This window comes from Orcinus orca, chromosome 2 (assembly GCF_937001465.1).
Source record: "Orcinus orca chromosome 2, mOrcOrc1.1, whole genome shotgun sequence".
Classification (NCBI taxonomy): domain Eukaryota; kingdom Metazoa; phylum Chordata; class Mammalia; order Artiodactyla; family Delphinidae; genus Orcinus; species Orcinus orca.
Window position 1 is genome coordinate 199,776,028 of NC_064560.1, and position 21,719 is coordinate 199,797,746.

At 55.9% G+C, this 21,719-nt stretch overlaps 1 protein-coding gene across 1 annotated transcript; it reads right to left on the minus strand.

The window, feature by feature from the left end:
• Positions 1–13,691: 13,691 nt before the first annotated feature.
• On the minus strand, positions 13,692–17,198 carry CKB (creatine kinase B). The gene is made up of 8 exons (XM_004262434.4): positions 17,042–17,198; positions 16,537–16,741; positions 16,176–16,330; positions 15,970–16,102; positions 15,454–15,625; positions 14,589–14,712; positions 14,174–14,363; positions 13,692–14,082 (listed from the first exon to the last, which is right to left on the minus strand). Exons 2-8 carry the CDS (start codon positions 16,727–16,729, stop codon positions 13,904–13,906), a joined length of 1,146 nt encoding a protein of 381 aa, XP_004262482.1. The 5' UTR covers positions 16,730–16,741; positions 17,042–17,198; the 3' UTR covers positions 13,692–13,903.
• Between the last annotated feature and the right edge of the window lie 4,521 nt (positions 17,199–21,719).

Genomic DNA, 21,719 nt, shown 5'->3' on the forward strand with positions numbered 1-21,719 from the left:
TTTGCCAGTGTCCCCAGAGGACAGGGAGAAGCAGCAGGCCTGGTGTGAGCGTGCAGACAGGAAGCCGACGGCACCGCCTCCACCGAGGCCTGCCCTGGCCTCTCCAGGCCTGCTGCTCCGGCCGCCCTGACCCTCAGCGTCATTTACAGATTTATTCTGTCTCTCATCTCCTGCCCTTATTAGAATGTAAGCCCTTTTTTTTTCATGTAACCCAAGTACCTAGAGGAGTGCCTGGTACACAGCACAAAATAAGTATTCATTGAGCCATGACGATCAGGGTGATGATGGAGCGCACGCAGGAGAGATCTGGAAAGCGCGAGACGGCTGTTCGTGAGTCTCCCCTGTAGCTGCCTCTCCCCCACGGCCCAGGCTGAAACGGGCAGCAGCTGTGGGAAGCCATGTTTGGTCTGTACAAGGCCCATCCTACCTGGTGTCCAGCAGCTCTCCGAGCCTCTCCTGTTTTACAGACGAGACCCAGAGGTGGGATGAGAATGGAGCCCACAGTCCAGGTGACTGGTGCAATATTCTCTTCACCCAGCTGCCTGGATAACAGATGCCCACATGGTGTCATTCAGCTCAAGTGGGGCTCAGACCGTGCAAGTTCCTGGGGACGTAGAGGAGGAGGCCCCGCATCGCCTGACATTTGCCATCAGATGTGAAACTGCAAGTTGAAGTGCTTGGCTTAGCGCCGTACTCTGTCCCACGCGACAGAGAATCGCTCGGTCAGTGTAGCGTTTGGATTTCAGACTGCTGAAAGAGTAGCGACCTGAGGGTCGGCAGTGCATGTGAGCTGTGTTCAGTCAGGTGGTCCGTCAGATTCGCTTGTGTGTTAACAGTGGCCCCCGCTCTGACTGCTTTGTCATGAGCAGGAGCCTCCCACAGAGCAGGGTCACCTTGGGGTGGAGGCCAGACCACACTTGCCAAGACGACCTGGATCTCTCGGGGTGGGGGCAGGGGAGACTGGGGGCTGTGTCGGGCACTTCTGATGCCATCGGCGTTGGTTTGGTCGCCTTGCTGATTTGTTTTTTTGTGGTGGTTTGTGTGATGGGACTGAGTGGTTGCACATTCTGAGGTTCTCACATCCTCTCCCAGCTCCCTGGATATTCATTCTTGTGGTTTCTAGTTATGGTGATAAGTAGAGGCCTTCCTGGGGGTGTCACCAAGAAAAGAGACGACCGATCATACCGCGTCTCTTCCCCTGTGCCATTTGTACGTTCCTGCTCCCTCTACATCCCACCCACTTAAGCCATCTCTGAGTGTTATTTTAAGCCAGAATCGTCCCTCACGCAGAAGGGAAGTCTGCAGTTGCTCATCAGGAACTTCTCTGGTTTCTGCTGGGCGCCTCCAGTGCCAGAGGGCTGCGAGGAGTTCGGGCTGGTTCTGCATTTTCCGGATGCACAGCAGCTTCCTGCACCACTCTGGGAGTCTCTCCTACTCTCCTTGACTAGCCTTTAACTAGTCAAGGCTCAAGTATTTGAAGATAAAAATTGTATTCCCTCCCTGAATTTTGCTTCTCTAAGTTAAACTGCCCCAGTTCTTTTCAGATGTTTCAGGACAAGATGTGAAGACTTTCTATCATTGTTTTTATGTTCATATATTCCTTCATTGACATTCATACTTGGGGGGGTTTAAGGTGGGACAGCTACTCTGGAGGGCCCTGTGCTGAGCTCTGGGGATCCAAAAATAAGGCAAAACCTGTGTCCTCTAGAAGCACGTTCTCACAGGAAGAGGTACACAGACACAGCCTTGAAACCTGGTATGGCCAGCGCTGCATGAAGGAACACCAGGGCTCGGGGCCGAGCAGGAAGCCCAGTCTGGGTGGAGGAGGCACGTAGAGATGACAGGTATGGCCTGAAGCCCCCCAAGTCTGCTCAGTGGAAGAGGAGGGCGTAGCGTGTACAAAGGCAGGCACGGAGGGCCCATCCCATCTCCAGCTCGGGACGTGTAAGGGCAGCGGTGGGCCTGGCGTGCTCCTGGACAGGCTTTCTTGTCGCCATCCCAATAAAGCACATCTCAGACAATGCACCTCTGTTCTGTTAAGGGGACTTAGGGCCAACACTTCCTTAGGCAGTGACGTGGCAGGCTTCGGGGGAGAGTTCTGCCAGACCAAATGAGACCCTGCTGCCCTGGGAAGCCAGGTCCCGGGGACCAGAGAGGAAGCATCCTAGTGTGGGGCACCTGGCTCACCAGCTCTTTCCAGAGCGAGGTCTGCACTGACTTGCCCTTCCTCTCTCAGGAGGGAGCTGCCAGCAGGCGTGGGGAGGTGTGAATACTTTCTCAAAGCGGGCGTGTTCTGCATGGAGATAAGCTGGGAGGTAGGAGCATATGCGGTCGTGTTCCTTAGCGTGGCAGCAGGAGTCCTTTGGTAGAGGGTGCCCCTGAGAGCCATGTCCCAACACCAGAGCTGTGGGCTGCTCCTCCAGCCCCAGACGCACCCCATTCCCTGAATGCACTGTGCAGCCTGGGGGCTGCTCTGCTGGTCCCCCCTTGGCTCGGGTCCCCAGGCCAGTCTCTGCTTGTCCTTCAGCACCCAGCTCAGCTGTCACCTGCTGCCCCCAGTCTTCAGTGTTCTCACCCTCAGCCTACCTGTCTTCTCTTTGTGTCTCTGGTCCTCTCCACTCCTTCTTTGAGCTCTGGAGGCTTGGCATGGGCTTGTCTCATGGCTTGTCACATACCGACTTAGCCTGTGGGTAGAGGGTGGGAGTTCCTGTTACCCTGAAAGGCTGTGCAGGACATCCTCTTGTCTTGACCTCGCTCGGTGTGTAGGGCACGTTTTGCTGGGTTGAGTTTCCCAGTATCACAGCATTAATGAATTGAACCAAAACACTGGAACGGGGCTGGAAAAGCAAAGGCATGTTATCCTATGTCTTTGATGCTGGGGAATAGAAGAAAGCCATCAGCATCTGGATCCTCCTTTCTGGTCTCGAGGAAGGAGGAGGAGGCGGGACCTCTGGCCCCGACCTCTGCTCACAGCATCGCCTCTCCAAGACAGGCACTGGTACCGTGACTGCTGGTGCACAGCCCAGGTGGCCCCTGTCAAGCAGAGTCGATGATTTCAAGTATGGATGAATACGGAGCACCTTTATTTTTTTTTGAAATTGTAACGCTACTTAATGTGTTGGGCAGTTGGTGGGTCAAAAGTATTGACAAAACTAGACTTTTCACTCCAGTGAAAATTTGATAGTTTTGTTTATTTGCTAAATGGTGTACTTCTGTAGTAACCTGGGCATGTATCGATATTAACACAGACCACACGTACCAGAAACAGGAGCAGCCCAGTTTGGGTGAGGTGGGATGAATGGGGAAAAACCCAAAGCCTGACCCCACAGCCAGTGTTCCCTGGAGATTCACAGTGAAACCATTGCACGAAGGGGACAAGGAGAAGGAGAAGGACGGGTGAGGGCTGAGGTCCTTCCTGGCTGTGCTTGTTTGTTTAAAAGAGAGGAGAGGTTTATTCAGGGAGATAAGTACTCCATAGATAGAGTGTGGGCCATCTCGAAAGGTGAAAGAGGCACCAGGGTACCGGGCCATCTGTTTTTATAGTGGTGGGTAATTTCACAGGTCAACGAGTGGGAGGAGTATTCCAGCTATTTTAGGAGGGGATGGGGATTTCCAGGAATTGGGCCACTGCCCACTTTTTTACCTCTATGGAACTGTCATGGCACCTGTAGGTGTGTCATTTACCTTCCTGATGTGTTTCAGTGAGTGTATACTGAAGCTCAGGGTCTAGTGGAAATTGACTCTTCCGCCATCTTGGAGCAATTTGGTTCTAATCGGTTTACGTCGTGTCCTTGGGCTGTGTCATTCTTTTAAAGGTTGTGTCTGCCCCCCTTCCTGTCTCATTCCCCCCTCAGAGCTTTTACTCCCATAATCTTATGGGAAGCAGAGGGGCAATGGTCTGCCTTCTGTAGCTGCTTCAGGGCTGAGTAGGGTCATTGACCCTGCCTGTCAGGGAGTAAAAATCTCTAGATGCCTGATCTAGGGGGTCCCAGGGGTGGGGGGACAGGGGGAAGCTTCTTGCTTTGAGTTGGTATGGGCTGGAATCCTCGCATAGCCATCATCTTGATGTGGAACTGTTGTAACTGCTTCCCCAGCCTTTCTATGAATCTTTTTGAAGATGAAGCACTTTTGTAACAGCATCAGAGTACAATAACTGTCTATAAACGACAAAAGACTTAAAAGGAGGGACTTCCCTGGTGACACAGTGGTTAAGACTCCGTGCTCCCAGTGCAGGGGGCCCACGTTCGATCCCTGGTCAGGGAACTACATCCCACACACATGCCGCAACTAAGGAGCCCACCTGACACAACAAAGACCCGGCTCAACCAAATAAATAAATAAATACTAACAACAGCAACAACAAAAGACTTAAAAGGCATAGTTAAACATCTGATTACAGTGTAATTGATAAAGAAGCTTGGTTATTGTTGTGACATAACATTTTAAGGTAACAACTAGAACTCTATAGCCTTATACCAGGACATACCCAAATTTTAGAAACTTTATACAATTTTTAGAATGTCTATATTAATAACATTCATCCATACAGTATATTTTTAGGTAGCTTTATGGCTCGTGCGATAATGCTTTCTATGTAATTTAGCATACTAAATAATACTAGTTTGGGACTTCCCTGGTAATCCAGCGGTTAAGAATCTGCCTTCCAACGCAAGGGACGTGGGCTCGATCCCTGGTCGGGAACTAAGATCCCACATGCCGCGGGGCAACTAAGCCTGCGCATCGCACCTACTGAGCCTGTGCACCCTGGAACCCACCCAACACAACTAGAAAGAAGCCTGCGCTACAACGAAAGATCCCACGTACCTCAACTAAGACCCGACGCAGCCAAATCAATCAATATTTTTTTGAAAATAAAATAAATAATCCTAGTTAAATATTTCTCTCCGCGATGCCTCAGGAGCCCTCTAAAGCCGCCCAAAGCTAGCTGAAGGTCAGAAGAGCTTCGACTAAAATTAGAACTTGGGAAGTTTGTCAAAAAGTTTTAATTAAAACACTTGACCAAGCAAGATCATCGGTCTCTGTGAGACAATACTAATCTCTTAACCAAAGTTACAAGAGATCTCAAAAACAAATACAGATCACTTAAAGACAATCTGTTACCAAAAACAACATTCCAAGAAAACTTTGTTCTCAACAGAAAGAAAAACCAAATCCAAGCCTTACCTTAGCTAACCCCCAACAACATCATTTACCCAACTGAATTCAGTCCAATCTTAGAAGACCCTGAGCGTGCATAACTTTTCAGTATTCTTTTCATTCCTCACACCTTTTACTGAAAACACATAACTTAAATTTTGTTTTTTCCACATTGAGTTATTTTTCTTGCCGACAAATTTGCAATAGATGTAAGGTCTAGTAAACCTAGGTTCAACAGAAGTATTATACTTAACATTGATGACACCAAAGACATGTCTATATTAAACCAACAAGCTTAAGCCACCTTCAATACCAGATATCAGTTTAGTACTAAATATTTTCCAGATGACATGAACCTGAAATTCATTCTGGCCAGATTATTTTCTATTTCTGAGCATTTATATATATGCTTAATTTCCTTTAAGTCAATTCAATAGAGCTCTTTTATGAATTAATTTTTGGCAATACCATACATCTACAACACACATATAGATACAAATGAACACACAAACTCGTAGTTCCCATTCCAAAATTTCAGCCATGAGTCAGGTACAGCAATGTAAAATCCATCAGTCTACAGAAGAGGTTGGATTAAAATTGGGTTTCTGGCAGATGGAACAAATCAAGCTCACTTATCTAGATGGCTAAACCCTTTCTACTAATATTTATGGAAGGTGTTTAAGATTTTTATTTGTCCTTGGCAAGTTCCAAATTATTTATGCCCCTTTTCAAAATTTGCATTTTAAAAAGATGGCAGAGGGACTTCCCTGGTGGTCCAGTGGTTATGACTTTGCCTTCCAACGCAGGGGGTGTGGGTTCGATCCCTGGTCGGGGAGCTAGGATCCCATATGCCTTGCGGCCAAAACATGAAAACATAAGAAACAGAAGCGATATTGTAACAAATTCAATAAAGACTTTAAAAATGGTCTACATCAAAAACTCCTTGGGGTTTCCCTGGTGGCGCAGTGGTTGAGAGTCCGCCTGCCAATGCAGGGGACACGGGTTTGTGCCCCGGTCCGGGAAGATCCCACATGCCGCGGAGCGGCTGGGCCCGTGAGCCATGGCCGCTGAGCCTGCGTGTCCCGAGCCTGTACTCCGCAACAGGAGAGGCCACAACAGTGAGAGGCCCGCGTACCGCAAAAAAAAAAAAAAAACTCCTTAAAAAAAAAAGATGGCAGAGACAAGAGTTGCTGGTAGGACATTTGCATCTCACAGGCATAGGCAAGTTCCTCCTAGGTTTCCCCTTTGTTTAATACTTACAAAACTCTTAAGATAAATAGGGAAGGTTTTGGGAGTGGTAAAAGGATTGATGGGCTTTGGATTATTTTTGGAGCCACACCTCTGTTCCTGTAAAGACTTGATTTGTAAGACAAGGACAGTTTTTTGTTTGCTCTTTTAAAGAATTGGGTGGCTACCTCAGTGATACTGAAGGACTGATATACCCATTCACCTATGTTGGAATGTTTTACTTTTCCTTATTTAGCTTAGGGGAGAAGCCCTCCCCCCAAATTCCTATCAGGTATGATTAGTTTAGTCAGACCAGTGGCCTCACATTTTGGTAATCTATTTACACACAATTTGGGGGATCCTCCCTGGGTTTAAGAAATTTTTAAATTATGGCCCTCAGTCCGGCCTTTGAGGAGGCTTTCCTGTAACCTCTCGTGGTCCCATTTTTACAGATAGCTGGACGATTTTTAGCCCAATTTTTTCACTCATTCCATTCCTATTCTGTACGCACCCTCAGCTTGAATTTTATAAGCACACACAGTGGAGGCATTCATGGCATTACAGTGTCCGGATTTGCCCACTCAAAGGAAAAGTGATATTGGGAGTCTGGGAGCGGGGGAATGCAAAAGAAAGCACCCTTTAGTTCTAGCACTGTGAACCAGTTTAACAGCCCATAGTTTTAAAACTTAGATGGGGTGGAATGGAGACCTCCTCTCACTTGGGACTGAAGCATGCTCCCCTGGCCAAGAGTAATTGTTTTTCTTGGTGGATGCCTGGAATTTAGTGAGCAAGTCCATTTCCCAACAAGGGAATGGGGCACTCAGGCATGGGCAGCACTTGGTTTGGGGCTTTCCATCAATCCCCGTTACCTTAGAGGATTAGGAGGACAGGGGTCCAGGGAAATCAGCACAGAGTAGGCAGTCTCCATATCTAATAAGAAAATACCTTTCCTACCTGCCACGTCAAGGGTTACCCAAAGCTCCTCCAGGGAAGTGACCATGTGTCACTGGGGAGTTGGGAAGGGTCCTGGGTCCCCAGCCCTGTCAGTCTTTGGTCCTCTCAGCCATCATTGGTTTGAGAGCCCCGAGTCCCCTTCAGGACTGGGGGCAGTCCGCTTCCAGTGGCCCTCTTGATCTATTGTGCAGGGTCCTGGTGGACTTTTCCCATACAGGGAGCATTCGTTCTTCCAGTGGCCCTGTTATCCACACTTAAAACAGATCCTTTCTCAGTGAGACAGTGGCTCTGATCTAGGCTTCCTGGATCCTGTCCTCACCATGGGTCTTTGCAAGGGTGGGAAACCCTGAGATGGTGCAGGGGTTAGGGCCTCTGCCAGTAACTGTGCTTTTTGCTGTTATCCCTGAATCCTTTTTATCTCTTCAACCCTATCTGTATTGTTAAATTCCAAACGCCAAATCCATGAGCTGATTTATGGGGGTCTGGGGTCTCTAGCTCCCCAGACGGGGCAATAGGGGTAAGTGGTCTGGAGGACTGTGGCCCCTCGGAATTGGGGGAGGTAGGAGTTCCTGGTTGTGGACCCCAGGGAAATGGACTCATAAGGGGTCATCTAAAACATCGGGCTCCTGTGGGGGAAGAAGGCACTTGGAAAGGGGTGTGAGCCAGGCACACCCGGCAGTTCTTTAGACCTGGATAATGGAATAGGGTCATGAACATTTGGATGGATGGGACTTCCCCTCCAGTTACCTTTCTTTTTTTTTTTTTTAATAAATTTTTATTTTATTTATTATTTTTGGCTGCGTTGGGTCTTCGTTGCTGCGTGCGGGCTTTTCTCTAGTTGTGGTGAGCGGGGGCTACTCTTCGTTGCAGTGCGCGGGCTTCTCATTGCAGTGGCTTGTCTTGTTGCGGAGCTCGGGCTCTAGGCGCACGGGCTTCAGTACTTGCGGCTTGCAGGCTCTAGAGCCCAGGCTCAGTAGTTGTGGCGCACGGGCTTAGTTGCTCCGCAGCATGTGGAATCTTCCCTGTGTTCCCTGCACTGGCAGGCAGATTCTTAACCACTGCGCCACCAGGGAAGCCCCTTTCCTTTTGCAAAATAAGTCCAGCTGCAAGATGGATTATAATTTAATGACCCAATTTTTTTGCCAGATCTCTTGGTCCCCTAGTTCGTACTGGGGCCATGCAGTATTGCAAAAGAAAATTAATTTCTTTTTTTCTTAAACCATCCTAAGTTTTCCCCAATTAGCTAATGTGCATCCTAGCAGAGAGTCCTTCGGGATGCTTGTAGTTGCCCCCATTTCTTATTGGGATGTCTTGACATGACGGGGGTCTGATTGATCCTGGCCAGATGGTAGTCATTTGTCCTGGCATTCTCCCAGTGTCAACAGTGGGGTCCCTGAGAGCCACCAGCCAACCTGAAATTTGCCAGGCTGGTTAGCCTGAGGATGCCCCTTGGATTAGTCAAGGAAAGGAACAAGAGTCCCAGGGCCTCAATCCTTCAGAGATGGAGGGAGAAGACCTAGGCCCTGAGCCAACTAAACAGATTAACTTTATCACTGAAACAAAAGAAAGAGAAACAAATAGAGCCAGGGGCCTCCAAGGAGGCTCAAGGACCAATAGACAGTCCAAGAAGTCAGGAGAGGAGGATATAAGAGGAATCCAGGATAGGAGGGAAGGTGTGCGGCCACGACACTTCCTAAGAGAGATTCGTAAGCCCGCTGAGAAACGTGCTCGCCCGCTACCTCTGCTCAGGGATTGACAAAGTCCGCCTGTGAACCCCACAAGAGAAGTGCTCTCCCACACTTCTGCTCAGGGGTGTCTGGGCTCCCCAAGAGATGTGACCCTTAAGAGGGAGCATGACGCTCAACTTGGTATCAGTCGACAAAGGGGTTGAAATAAGGAGAATACTGAGTGGGACTAGCAAGGTGCATAGCAGGCAGAGTGCAGACGTGCAGAAGGGAGCCCCGGGTTGGACCGAGATGGCAGATGGGAACAAGTCTGGGGGTGTTGGTGCCACTGCCGTCAGTCTCTGGTCACGTGTGTCCCATCCTGACTGAGTGCATGCTGGCTGGGAGGGGCCCAAAGCCAGGCTGTTTCTAGAGCCATTGGTCTCAGTTCCAACTAAATTCCTGGACCAGCAGGCACCAAGCCAGGCCTGACATTGCAGTGGGATGAGTGTGTAGCCAGGCAGGACCCCGCCCCAGTCCCCATTGCCAGGTCAGGAGTGATACTGGCTGTCACACGTGTGCACCAGGTTAAACACTCGAGGGTGTTCCACCCTCCGGGCTTGGGTGCCCCTTGTCTGAGGTGGGCCCCTGAAGCATTTTCCCTGCAGCCACGGATGCTGCAAGAGCGTCTTGGAAATGTGCTCCTCTAGCTGGGCAGTTGCACGCCAGGCTCAAAGCCAGGGTTTTGCTACGAAGGCAGAAGGGGAGAGTGCACAGAGATTTATCGGCAGCAGGAGGGGCTGGAAGGAGTACTCTTAACTTTTCTGGGTGTTAAGCTTAATTATTTAGGTTGAGCCTTAGATTTTGACAAGACCCCAACTCTGGGAAAGGTGTGAAAGTTAGAACTTCTGAAACCAAGCAGAACATCTTCACAGATTTGGGGAGAAGGTAGAGAGAGTCCAGATGCTGGGAATGGATCCCTGCAGAAAGCCTCTAGCCAGACTTGGGAACTGGGATTTTTGTCATCCAGTTCACACGTGAAAAGCCTCAACCCTCAGCAGGGTCAAAAAGCCTTGCTTCTCCAAGCTGAAATTCTGTCCCCTGTTCATTGGAAATCTCACAGGCAGCAAGATGACTTCTTGTCAATGAAAAGATCGTTTTCTTTGTTACCTGTGAAGTGAGTACCTGTGTGCCCCCAAGGGTGCTTTATGGGGCTTTGGTGTAGAGGCACCACGCAGCTCCAAGTAGAAATGCGGGATGAAGGACCTTCCAGGCAACTGCCACCAGTTCAGCTACCGATAAGAGCAGCAGGTCCTGCACACTGGAGGTCTAAGATGTTCTGAGAAGTCAGAGCAGTGAAAAGAGCCCAGGACTTGGAACTGGGTGGGCTCACTGGTGCTGACGCCTGAGCCAGTTCAGTTTCCACCCCAGGGGTGGGGAGAGGCTCACCCAGAGCAAATGGTGGTGGTGGCGGTGAAGCCCTGCAGCCCTCAGTGGTCTCCCACCAACTGGGACACATTAGAGTGTTTTTTTTTAAACCACTCAAAAAAAGAATTTGTTTCAGCTATTTATATAAGTAATATGTGTTCGCTGTAGGAAATTTGGAAAATAAAGTATAAAGAAGGAAATCACCTGTTACCCCACCACCCACAGCTGACTGCTGCTGTTCAGGATTTTTCCATACATGTTCTGTGTGGGATCCCAAGAGTACAAGCTGTTTTATAACCTGCTTTTACACTTCTGCTTTTTCTAATCATGTCACCGTCTCACTGAGCTCTCCACGTTGCTGTCGAGGCCCGCGGCGCCACGTCGAGGGAGGGAGGTGGCCTGGTTTTTTAACAACCCTTTATTGTTGGAGGCCTGACCAGCTGTTCCCTGTTCTAAGTGACTGCATCTCTTCGTTATCTCTGTAGGGCAATGGTTCTCGAAGCAGCTGAGGGCCAATTTGCCCCCCCCCCTCCCGGGGACATTTGGCAATGCCTAGAGACATTTTCTTTCCATTGTGGCAGTCGGGGTGGGTGATACTGCTGGCATCTAGAGGTTGGAGGCTGGTGATAGTGCTGAGCGCCCGGCAGTACCCAGGGACCGCCCCCCATCCTCCCGCCAGCCGGCTGTCGGTGGAGAAGTTTCTTGGCTGGGCCCTGGTTGCGACACAGGTGTGATGCTCTCACTGGTGCTGATCGGAGCAAATAGTGTGTATCGTCATGTGGTGGGGCATTTCTTAGACCTTCCGTGTTTGACCGTGGTTTCAGGAAAATTAAAACCACCCTGTTTAGAGGTCTCTTGAATCCAGAGGAAAGGGGGAGAGGTTGTAGGGATTGTGGCTGAAGGGTCCATGGACTGCTGAGCAGAGGTGCCCTTGCTGAGTGTATAGTCAGCTCTGTCTTGTCCTAAAAAAGAATTAATGCAGCTTACAGCTTACAAGCGTGCATTCAGGACAGCCAGGTAAAATAAATGAGAAAGTGAGAAGTAAAAGTGAGGCAAAGGGAAAACGGTGGAGAGGAAAACGAGCGGCCTAGGGAAGCAGCAGTGGGTTTGAGATGGCGTAGCTCTGAGCCTGTGGAAGACGCTTCCCCCCAGGGTCCCAGGGAGCTGTGCCCGCCCTGCTCGATCGACCAGGTTTCCGAGAGCCCAGGTGCTGTGTGTGCCCCACCCCAGCTGCAGGCGAGGGCAAGAGGGCGAGGCTTAGGCCTCTCAGAGGGAGTTGGCTTCCCTGCGCCAAGCCCTGAGAGGCCTGCGCAGGTGGTGAAAGGGAAGTGCTGGAACGTTCTCTTTATCAGGAAGTGACATGCCTGCCTGACCAGGGACCTCAGGTACCCGTGCACACGGGAGGGTGGCTTCGGGACAGTCATTCCTGAGCCTGCGCCCCCGGGCTCAGTCCAGGCGGTGGTGAGGGGGCCTGAGCAAGCAGGAGGTCCTTCAGCTGGAGGGAGCACGGGCAAGGGCCCCGGGGTGGGCGCAGGCAGACAGGCCAGGAACCCTGCTGACCCCTCGGATGGTAGCGACACAGCCGGACTGGGCAGCCCCTGGACCAGCTGGGGGAGGCCTCCCACTGTTCCCGCTCTCTCCTGAGCTGCCCTCAGCCTCCCCTCTCTGCAGGGCGACGCCTTCACAGGAGGGGCACACCTCCTGTGCCCGTCACAGCCCTTTTTACCCTGCGTCTCCAGACTCTACGAAGCACTGTATGGCCTGGCCCAGCCCACACTGGCGGGAGGGGGACAGTGGCTGGAGGAGGAAGCTGAGAAAAGGGGCCCCCTGCCTGGTGTGTGCCCCTGACCTGGAACTTCATGGCAACAGGGCCAGCCCAGAACTGGCCTCTGGCCCCCAGGCCAGTCAGGGACCCCAAGAGTGGGTGCAGAGACCCCTTCTCTGCCAGTCTTCTGCACCTGGGGGCCTGCCCCCTCTTATGCCCAGCCTATCCAGGTGTTCACTCACCCAACCTCTGGGCCCATGCCCCCTTCCCTGGCAAAGGCTCCTGAGAGCCCTCCCCAGCCTGGACACTGCCTGGATGGGCCCCTCAGACCAAGCCTGGCCACCGAGGCAGATGCCAGGGCGCACCTCCTCCTCCACTGCCGCCCCACCAACCTGCTTGTCCTGGGCCTCGGGGTCCGGGTTGACAAGCTGCCCCTGGGACGTGAGCGCCCCCAATCCTTAGTGGGCAAGACTGCCCAGTCCAGGGCGTGGAGGCCATGCCTGGCTTCTCCCAGGTGCAGGATAACCTCAGGAGGACTGTGTGGCTGATGCATGGGGAGCTGGGCATCGCAGACCCCGATGGGGTTGAGGAAAGGAAGGACAGAGGCGGCCCTGGCCAGCAGGGGGCAGCACAGACTGTCCGCAGAGCTGAGGAGCTGGCGAAGGAAGGCGGGCCCAGGACCCCGGCTGGCTCACCCGTCCCACCTAGGGTGCCCACCCATGGTGGGGACCTCCGAGTGAGACGAGATGGGGACAGCAGCAGCCAGGTGGCTGGAAAACAGACCAGAAAGCCATGTCCCAAACAGCCCCAACCTCCCTCCTGCTTGGGGACCCTCTGGTGGGGGCCTGCCATGGGGGGCCCAGGGACTGGGGCACCTGAGGGTTCTGGAGAGGAGGCTGCAAGGGAGGAGGGGGACTGACGGGGCCCTGGGGCTTCCTGGAAGGGGCTGGAGGGCTAGGCTAGGAGTGGGCGAGGGGACAGTTCAGCCTAATGGGAGGCTGGGAGGGAAGGAAGGGGAGGAGAGACATTATTTAGGAGCTGGAGTAGGTGTTGGGGTGGGCGAGGGAGCAGCTGCCTGCAAGAAGAAGAGGAAGAGGGTTTGGGGGGAAAAGGTATCAAGTTTCTGGGCTCCTGCCCTCCCCCCAGCGTCCACAGCTCCCCCAGGCTACAGGATGGGGCTCAGCAAAGTGCCAGGCTCCACGCCCCAGGGCCCAAAATCCTTTGGATGCTCAGGCTGGGGCTCTGCCACCCTGGAGCTCCTCCCCCTTCTTGTCCCTCCCCCACCAGCCCACCCCAGGCCTGCAGGGAAGCCAAGTAGACAGGATGGCGGAGAGGCTCAGGGAACAGGACTAGGTGGGTACAGCAGGGTGCCTGCCTCCTGATTACTTACTGTCCCAGCTTACAGTGAAGCACAAAGGGCAGACCCAAGACTCAGGCCTCAGAGCCTGGCTGCTGAGCCCTGGGCTGCCCCTGGAAAGGGGAGGCACCACTCAGACTTGGGGCAGGCCAAAACCCTAGTTTATTTCAGCATCAGCAACATCTCAGCCATCACAGAAGTTAACTCTACCAAGGGCGACAGAAGTCTCTACAGCAAGGCTAAGGGCTCAGCCGCCAAATGGCGAGCCTCAGGGGTGCATGGTGGGCACTGCCCGGACAATAAGTTAGGAAGCAGCAGGGCTGGAGATGGCGGCAGATGCAGGCCAGGGCTTCACTTCTGGGCAGGCACAAGGTCATCGATGGCCTTGCCCTGCTCCAGCCGCTGCTCCATCTCAATGAGCAGCTTCACGCCGTCCACCACCATCTGCACCAGCTCCACCTCCGAGAAGCCCAAGCGGTCTGCGTTGGAGACGTCAAAGATCCCGCCCACGGCAGCCGTGTCCACACCGCCTGGGGAGACAGCCAGGTCAGCAGGCCTGGGTGGGGGAGGGTGGGCTGCTCCGGCAGAGAGGGGTGCCTGCAGGCGCCCCACCCCACTCACCTGTGCCTCGCTTCTGAAGCCGCAGCCGCTTGAGCACCTCCGGGAACTTCTCGTGCTTGCCCAGGTGGGGCAACTTGATGTGCACCCCTGCCCGCAGCCCTGTGCCCAGGTTAGACGGGCAGGTGAGGATGTAGCCCAGGTGAGGGTTCCACATGAATTCGTAGTTCTTAGACTTGAAGAGCGTTTCAATCTGGAGGTGGAGGTGTGAGAGGGGAGGCCTGGCTGAGACATGCCCCAGGGGACCAGCTGAGACCCGGGAGCCCCCCGGCAAGACCCTGAGGCAACTGAGACCTGGACTCCCCAGGAGGTTAATGGGGCACCTACATCTCTGCCTGAACCGGGGGGCCTGGCCCTGCCCCCTCCCTGGCACCCAGCCCCCACTGTGCCAGCCCAGGTGGCGGGGGCCAGGCCTGACCTGGGTGAGGCCATTGCAGAAGCGGGTGAACACCTCCTTCATCTTGCCTCCCTTCTGCATGGAGATGACCCGCAGGTGGTCCTCCTCATTGATCCACACCAGGAAGGTCTTATTGTCATTGTGCCTGGGGGAGGGGCACAGTCAAGCCTCCTCCCTGGACTGTGGTCTCAGGGCACATCCAGAAAAAAAACTCTAGGGGGTCCCCAGAGCAGAGGCACTTCCCAGGTCCCTGGGGTGCTCATCCCAGCTGTACCCAGGAGTGGGGGCCGCTGCCCGGACTCCAGCCCCGTCAACAGCCTGGGGGCACGGAGGGAGGCCAGGACAGCTCAGAGAGGGGACAGAAAGAGAGGCCTGAGCTGCTTTCCCAGCTTGCCCATCAGGTACTGTGTGGTCCCCACCAAGGGGATAAGGGGCAGAGGCAGCCAGCACAGCCCCCCTACAGGGGGATGCGCTGTAGCTGGGCGCGGAAGCCCCAGGATACACGCACAGTGTGAACAGGAGCTTGTAAGCCCTCCTCCCCCACCGCCCACTCGAGGAAGCGTCTGCGTCACCCAGCACCTGACTGACTCCCCGCGGGGAAGCGGGTGGGAAAGGAGAGAAAACAAGAAGCTCCAGCTCCCAGAGGGGGGTGGAGGAGGAAAGCCAACACGCCTGCTCCCCCCACCTCTAAGATCCTGAGAGGCTGAGGCCTCTACTAGCCGGGGTCCTTCACTTACCTTCGAGGTGAGGTCACCTGCAAGGAGGGCTGGGTGGCACCAAACCCATCCCAGGAGCGCGGCCCCTCCCTCCTCCTCCTCGGCCTCGCCAGGGAGAGGACGAAGTGGGGGAGTGGGGACCCGCGGGAGGGGGGTTGGGGAGTACGCACCAGATGCCGCGGGCATCCGGCCAGTCGCGGGCCATGCCTGAGGCCAGCAGCAGGGGCGACACAGGCTTATCGAAAAGGAAGTGGTCGTCGATGAGCTGCTGCTGTTCCGCTTCGGTCATGCTTTTGAGCGCATAGTACCTCCCCGCCAGGTCACCGTCCAGGCTCGACAGGGCTGCGGAGGGGCGCGCTCAGGAGGACAAACGGGTGGGCTCCTGTCCCACACCGCCACCACCCCTAGCGACACGGATCCGCCCCACCTCCCCATGCCCGCTCGGCTTGGCTGGAGTCCAGTCCTCCCGGTCTGGGCGGCGGGCCGAGCCGGTGACCCGGCCCAAGCCGACCCTCGCCGGGCCCCAGGACGCTGTAAGCGCGGGGCTGGGCCTCGGTCCCTCCGGGAAACCGGAGCCAGAGCGCAGATAAGAGCGCGGCGTCGGCGGCGGCTCGGGTGACTAGTAAACAAGCCGGCAGGGGCCGGGACCGGGACCGGGACCGTGGCCCGGCCGGCCCGACCCTTACCTTCGATGGCAAGCTTCTCGATGGCGCGGCGCTCCCCGCGGCTGCAGTGCGGGGGGAGGCAGAAGCCGCGGATGCTGCGGCCCGTGCGCACCCGCGAGCTCAGCACGTAGTTGGGGTCCAGGTCGTCGCCGCCCTGGGGGCCAAGCAGAGGTGAGCTCCGGGAGACCCCTCCCCAGGCCGACCCGCCGCCCCGGGCCGCCCGGCACCTGCAGGTTGTCGGGGTTGAGGTCGGTCTTGTGCTCGTCTGTGGGCTTATAGCCGCCGTGCCGATCCTCAATGATGGGGTCAAAGAGCTCCTTGAACACGTCGTACGACTCCTCGTCGCCAGCCACGCAGCCCACGGTCATAATATAGGGGTGGCCTGTGGGGGGGCCGCGGAGTGGGGACAGTGACGTCACTGCCAGGCCTCAGCGAGCCGCCGAGGACCCCGCGGCTGTGCGCGGGAAGAGGGCGCCCGGACTTTGGCCCGAGGGGGACTGGCATGGGGGGGGGGCTCTGGGCCCTAGCCGCGGGTTGTCCCGCGGATACGGCGCTGGCACCCTGACCCCGGGACTGGTGTGCGCGTACCTGGGTTGTCCACGCCAGTCTGGATGACGTCGTCCAGCGTGAAGCCGCTCGGCGTGCTCTTAGCGCGCAGCTCGGCGTACAGCTCGGGGGTCAGTACCTTGGCCATGTGATTGTTGTGGCCACTGAGGTCGGGGTACTCGTCCTCGGCCGGGAAGCGCAGCTTCAGCGTGTTGTGGCTGTTGGAGAAGGGCATGGCGGCGGCGGGCTGCGGGGAGACGCGGGGGTCAGCGGGCACCCGAGGCTCCGGGCCTCCTGGGGACCTGCTAACCACCCAGGGACCCGGGCACCGGTCGCCCGGGGCGCGGCCAAGGTCAGCGGGGTCGGCACTGCGCGCAGGGGGCTACCACATCGCCCAGGACCCCCGGCCTGGCGCCCGCTCCAGGCGGCGGGCCCCTGCGTGGCGGGAGCGCGCGACGCCGCGGCCCCCGAGCCCCCTCCATGCGCAGCGCCCCTGCCCCGGTGCCCCACGACCCACCCCCACACCCCCGCCCTCGGGCCCACTCACTGAGCAGCCGGGCGGGGGCGGGGGTTCTCGGCCGGTCGGCAGCTCAGGGCGCGGCGCAGGCGAACAGCGGCCGCTCCGCGCTCCCGCGGCTCTTAAGGGGCGCGACGCGGGCCTCCCATTGGCCGCTATTTATAGCCCATTCATTCCATTGGGCCGCGCTACGGGATTGTGACGTCGCTTTGTCCGCCGCCCGCAGCCCCCCAGAGCCCCCCGCCCCAGGCAGCCCACCCCGACTATCCCCTCGCCGGAACCCCGCGCAGCCCGCCTACCCTACCCCACGCCCGCCCAGGATCCCGAAGCCGGAACCTCAGGCCCTTGGACATTCTGGATCCCCACCCCCACCCCCCCGCCTGCCTCCTAGCGGGAAACCGAGGCAGGAGGGCCACCAGGCACTTGAGGACGCTCGGGCTTGTCTGCACCATGGCTCCTGCCCTCCCTCGTCTTGCCAGTCCCCGCGGTGGTCGCGGCGAGGGGCCAGGCGAGGGCGTCCAGGGCTTCCACAGCAGGTACTGCCAAACCCCCGCCGCCCCTCCTTCTCCTGCCCCGTCCGAGCTGGCCCCGAGCCGCCGACCTTCTCCAAGGTGCCCGCAGGCATCTCCCGGGCGGTCTTGGTGCAGAGCGAAGGCGCTCCGGAGGCGCAGCCTGGCTGCGGCCCAGCCCGGCGGCACCCTTGGTGCCTTGACCTTGGGCAAGTCTCCGGGCTTTTGGGCGTCTGAGCCAGAGACCCCCGGGCCCAGCCCCTCCTGGTTGATGCGGAAATACTCTGGCTCTGCTGGGGAGTGCACAGTCTCAGAGTCCCCAGACCCCAGGCCTGTGCCCTCTCTGCAGGGGACAGGTTCACCTCCCCAACCCCACCCCCAAAGGCAGTCCTCAGAGACTTTTGGTAAAGACTGGAGGAAATGCTAACAAACAATAAGCACATGTGAGATTTAAAAAAAAAGAAAAAAAAGACTAAAAATCAGAATCACGTAAGTTAAAATAACGACTATGCCTTCCACTAGCCCCAGCACAACCAGACTGGCAAAAAAAGAAGATTGATACCAGCCAGTGTTGGCTGTGGGTTGGAATGTGGGGAGACAGGCATGCACACGCTGCCTGCAACTGTGAATTGCTACATCTTTTTAGGAAAGTAATTTGGCAGTATCTATTAAAATTTAAAATGTTCATCCTCCATGACCCAGCAATCACACTTCTAGGAGTCAAGCCTATAGAGTCTCATTGTCTCTATAAGAGAGAATGGACTCTCTTCTAGGAGTCCAGTCTCATTTCTCTTTGCAGATAGACCAAGAGATGTGTAGTAGGAGAAACAAACACAAACAAACCCGGATATAACTCGATGCCCATCACTTGGGGACTGGCCGGGGGTAGGGAAGGCATCTCCCCAGTGTGGAATATTATACAGCTATTAAAAAGCGTGAATTGGAGCTTGTGTGGTTGATGTCCATCATGCTTTGTGAATGAAGCAAGGAAGGGGGAAGAGCCTTATCTATGTGTATATTTAACAAAATCCCTCCAGGACTGCACAGTGTGCTCTGTGGGCAGCAAGGTGAACACTGCTGCTGCTGCGGGAAGACTGGCTGTGAGCAAGCAGCTAAGTGAACAAAATATCATCCAGAGATGGGAGGAGATGGGTCCTGCAGAGGCTGGGGCAGAGCGGGCATTCCAGCGTATCTGGTGCCTCTGAGGAATGGGCACTGGAGCAAAGGGCGAGCAGGTCCCTTTGCCTCTGCCTCTGTGCTCTGTCCCCCGACGTTACTGCAGAGAGACTCCTGCCTCTTCTCTTGCTCACCTTGGCGTGTTTTGACCTGCTCGCAGTCAGCATTTTTTAGACCCATGAAACAAGCCAAGGCAAAAAGGCAAATGGGTCTGGACTGGCCAGACAGCAGGTGTCCCTTAAGCCTGAAATTCCTGCGTTCTGTGCCCCCTGCAGCCCCTTCCCCTAATTTTAGAAATATCTGCAGCTGCCTTTCCCAAGTCTCCACCCCAAAGGCCTGATGGGCTCACGTTTCTGTTTCTAGAAACAGAGCTGCTGCTCCTGGAGGCCTATTTGGCTTTCAGACCCCAGCGGGTGGAGGGGTGGTACTCAGGGCTTCCTCTTTGTAGCCTCTGCAGCTTCCCAGAAGGCCCCCCTACCCTACCCTCAGGCCACCAAGGGCCTGACCAACTTGGGAGAATGGGGGCAGGAAAGGACCCCTGCTCCCCTTTCTCTCCACAAGCAAGGTCCACACTGGAGAGGTGAAGTCCAGAGGCTTGGGGTCTTGCTCAGGGTCAGGCCCTAAGGATGCTCCTGCCTGGGGCTCCAGCAATCCTCAGCCTTTGGAGATGAGTGTTTTGTCCTCATCTTTGCAGATGAGCAAAGGGAAGATCAGAAGGTGCGTGATGGGGGACCGGGTTGGAGGTCTGGCAGTCCCTCAGCGGTCCTGGAGTGATAGGCCCTGTGCTAACCTGAACTGGGGCCCACCCTGAGGACCCCCGGCTGGCCAAGCCTGGGCTGGACTCAGTCTGATGGTGCACATGGTCAGCAGCTGTGATGGGGGAAGTGGGGAGAGGCCTTTGAGGCCTTTAGACCCAAAAGTCAGGGTGAGGCCCCCCACCAGGCAGGAGCCGCTTGGGAGCCTGGGTGGTCTCAAGCAGGGGAGCAGGAAGGGGGCCTCCACCTCAGCAGGAAGAACACTGCCCCCAGCTACACTTGGCCTCGTCTGTGGACCCTCCACTCTCCTTAGGGCCCACAGGAGCCGGACTGGCCGCGTCCGGGCAAGAAGCTGGGTGACATCACCAGACCCATTTATGGTCCAGGTTTCTTGGAAATCGCACCTGGTTATACATTAACCACCTGGCCCTGGAGGGGGTGGGGAGCCTCAAAGGAGTCCCTGGCCTTTCATCCCCAGAACATGACCCTGCTCAGCAGGGCAGGCACAGAGCTGGGCAGGTGGAGGTGAGCCAGGTAGGAGGGCAGGGCCAGGATCCAAGCAGGGGACGCGAGGCCATCCTCAGAGTCTGTGCTCAGAGTGCAGCCAGGGTGGGCATTGCTTCCTCCTGGTGCCCTGTCCCTGAGCTCCGCAAAACCCAAAGGGGAAGTTAGTTAGGATCAGAAAAGGAGCGGGGGCTGCCTTGTGGTCACAGAGCATGCTGGCGCAGGAGACTGAGCTGGTCAGGGAAGAGGAGACCTTGGGTCACCTGATCCCTGCCTGAGATGAGAGCAGAGCAGCCTCCCCCTGTGGGCATCCTCAGGGTCTCCCTTTCCTCCAGGGCCTACTTCCTGCCAGTTTCCAGCTTTCTTCAAATCTGCCACTAGTTCTCTGAAGCCAAGTTTACTGGCTTTAAATCCCAATCCCACTTTGGCCACGTTGGCTGTGTGATCTTACGCAAGTTACTTGACCTCCCTGAGGCTCAGTTTCCCCATCTGTAAGGTGGTGGTCCCTCTCTCACAGGATTGTGGGGAAGACTCAATGTGATGACACTTAGCTGGGCTCATACAGTATCAGTTCTTTTTAGGGGGGGCCCCAATATATAATATATAAGCTCTGCCCTGGGCAAAGTACCCACCTGACCTGGCTAATCAGTTGGTGCTTGAGGACTTAGGCTGGTGGGGCAGGCTCAGATGGACAGCCCTGGGAAGGCTGCTTGGAGGAGGGGGCAATGGTGGAGCTGGCCAGCCAGTCACTCGCCAGAGAGGCGAGTGGGAAGTTGGGAGTCCTAATTTAGGCTCTTAGTAGGCACTCAGCCGCTGAGCAGCTGCAAGCCTGGGGAAAAGGAACCCCCATGAGAAGTGGAAAGTTGAGATCTCCCAGGAGAGCAATTAGGGGGTGATTCAGGCTGGTGCAAAGTCACCTGGAACAAAGGTTGGTGAGCCGTGGATGGAGCTGGGTTGTCTCGGTGTCCAGAGCAAGAGGCAAGGGGACAGTGATACAGCCACACAGGCAGCTGGTGGCAAGAGCACTGGCCCCACAGGGACAAGAACCCACAGAGAATGGGAGGCCACCAAAGGCCCCTCACCTTCATCCTCTGGGCCTCCAAGACCCAGGCCCAGTCAGGGCAGGGGCATGGAGGGGCTGAAGCTAGGCACCTGGGTCTTCATCATGGGCACTGTGGTCCACAGACACCCTCGCCAGTCCTGGCCCCAGAGGAGGGAGAGTTCAGAGTGCCTCACAGGTTGGCAGGGCTCTGGGAAGGGACTGGCTCTGAAGGGCCTGGCTACTCCCATTTGCCCAGGATGGAGCAGCCTGGGCCTGGTAAGTGTGGCCTAGAGTCATTGCTAGCTGACCCTGGGTTAGGGCTCAGGCCTCAGGGTGGCTGGGTGGGCTGGGGTCTCTATCCCTCTCCAGTCCCCCAGGCTAACAGGATAAGCCCTGGCCCACAGGGACCTGTGTGCTGGAGGAAAATAGTCCATGTCCCCTGTCCCCCTCCCCCGCACACACTCTCCAGAGGAACCGGTTCTGAATCATCTCTGCTGAGACAGAGCAGAGCTGCTGCTTCCCTTTTCTGCCCCCGTCCTCCAGCTGCCCCTCCCCCTGTCCCCTGCTCAGGCCACTGGCCCTGTCCTCACTGACCGACCCCAAAGGGAGCACAGTTCACCCAGTGCTCATTGCACCTCGGGTTCCAGGAGGGGACACAGGACCCCCTCCCTCCTTGAAGCAGCTCCTGCACTCCGGAGACTGTGCCCCTGAAGAGGAGGCAG

Coding starts and splice junctions, on each gene's coding strand:
- CKB (XM_004262434.4), bottom strand. CDS start 16,729: ATGCCCTTCTCCAACAGCCACAACACGCTGAAGCTGCGCTTCCCGGCC. Junction 16,331..16,536: donor GACTGGCGTGGACAACCCAG/GTACGCGCACAC, acceptor GCCCCCCCACAG/GCCACCCCTATATTATGACC. Junction 14,713..15,453: donor CCGGATGCCCGCGGCATCTG/GTGCGTACTCCC, acceptor CCCCTCCCCCAG/GCACAATGACAATAAGACCT.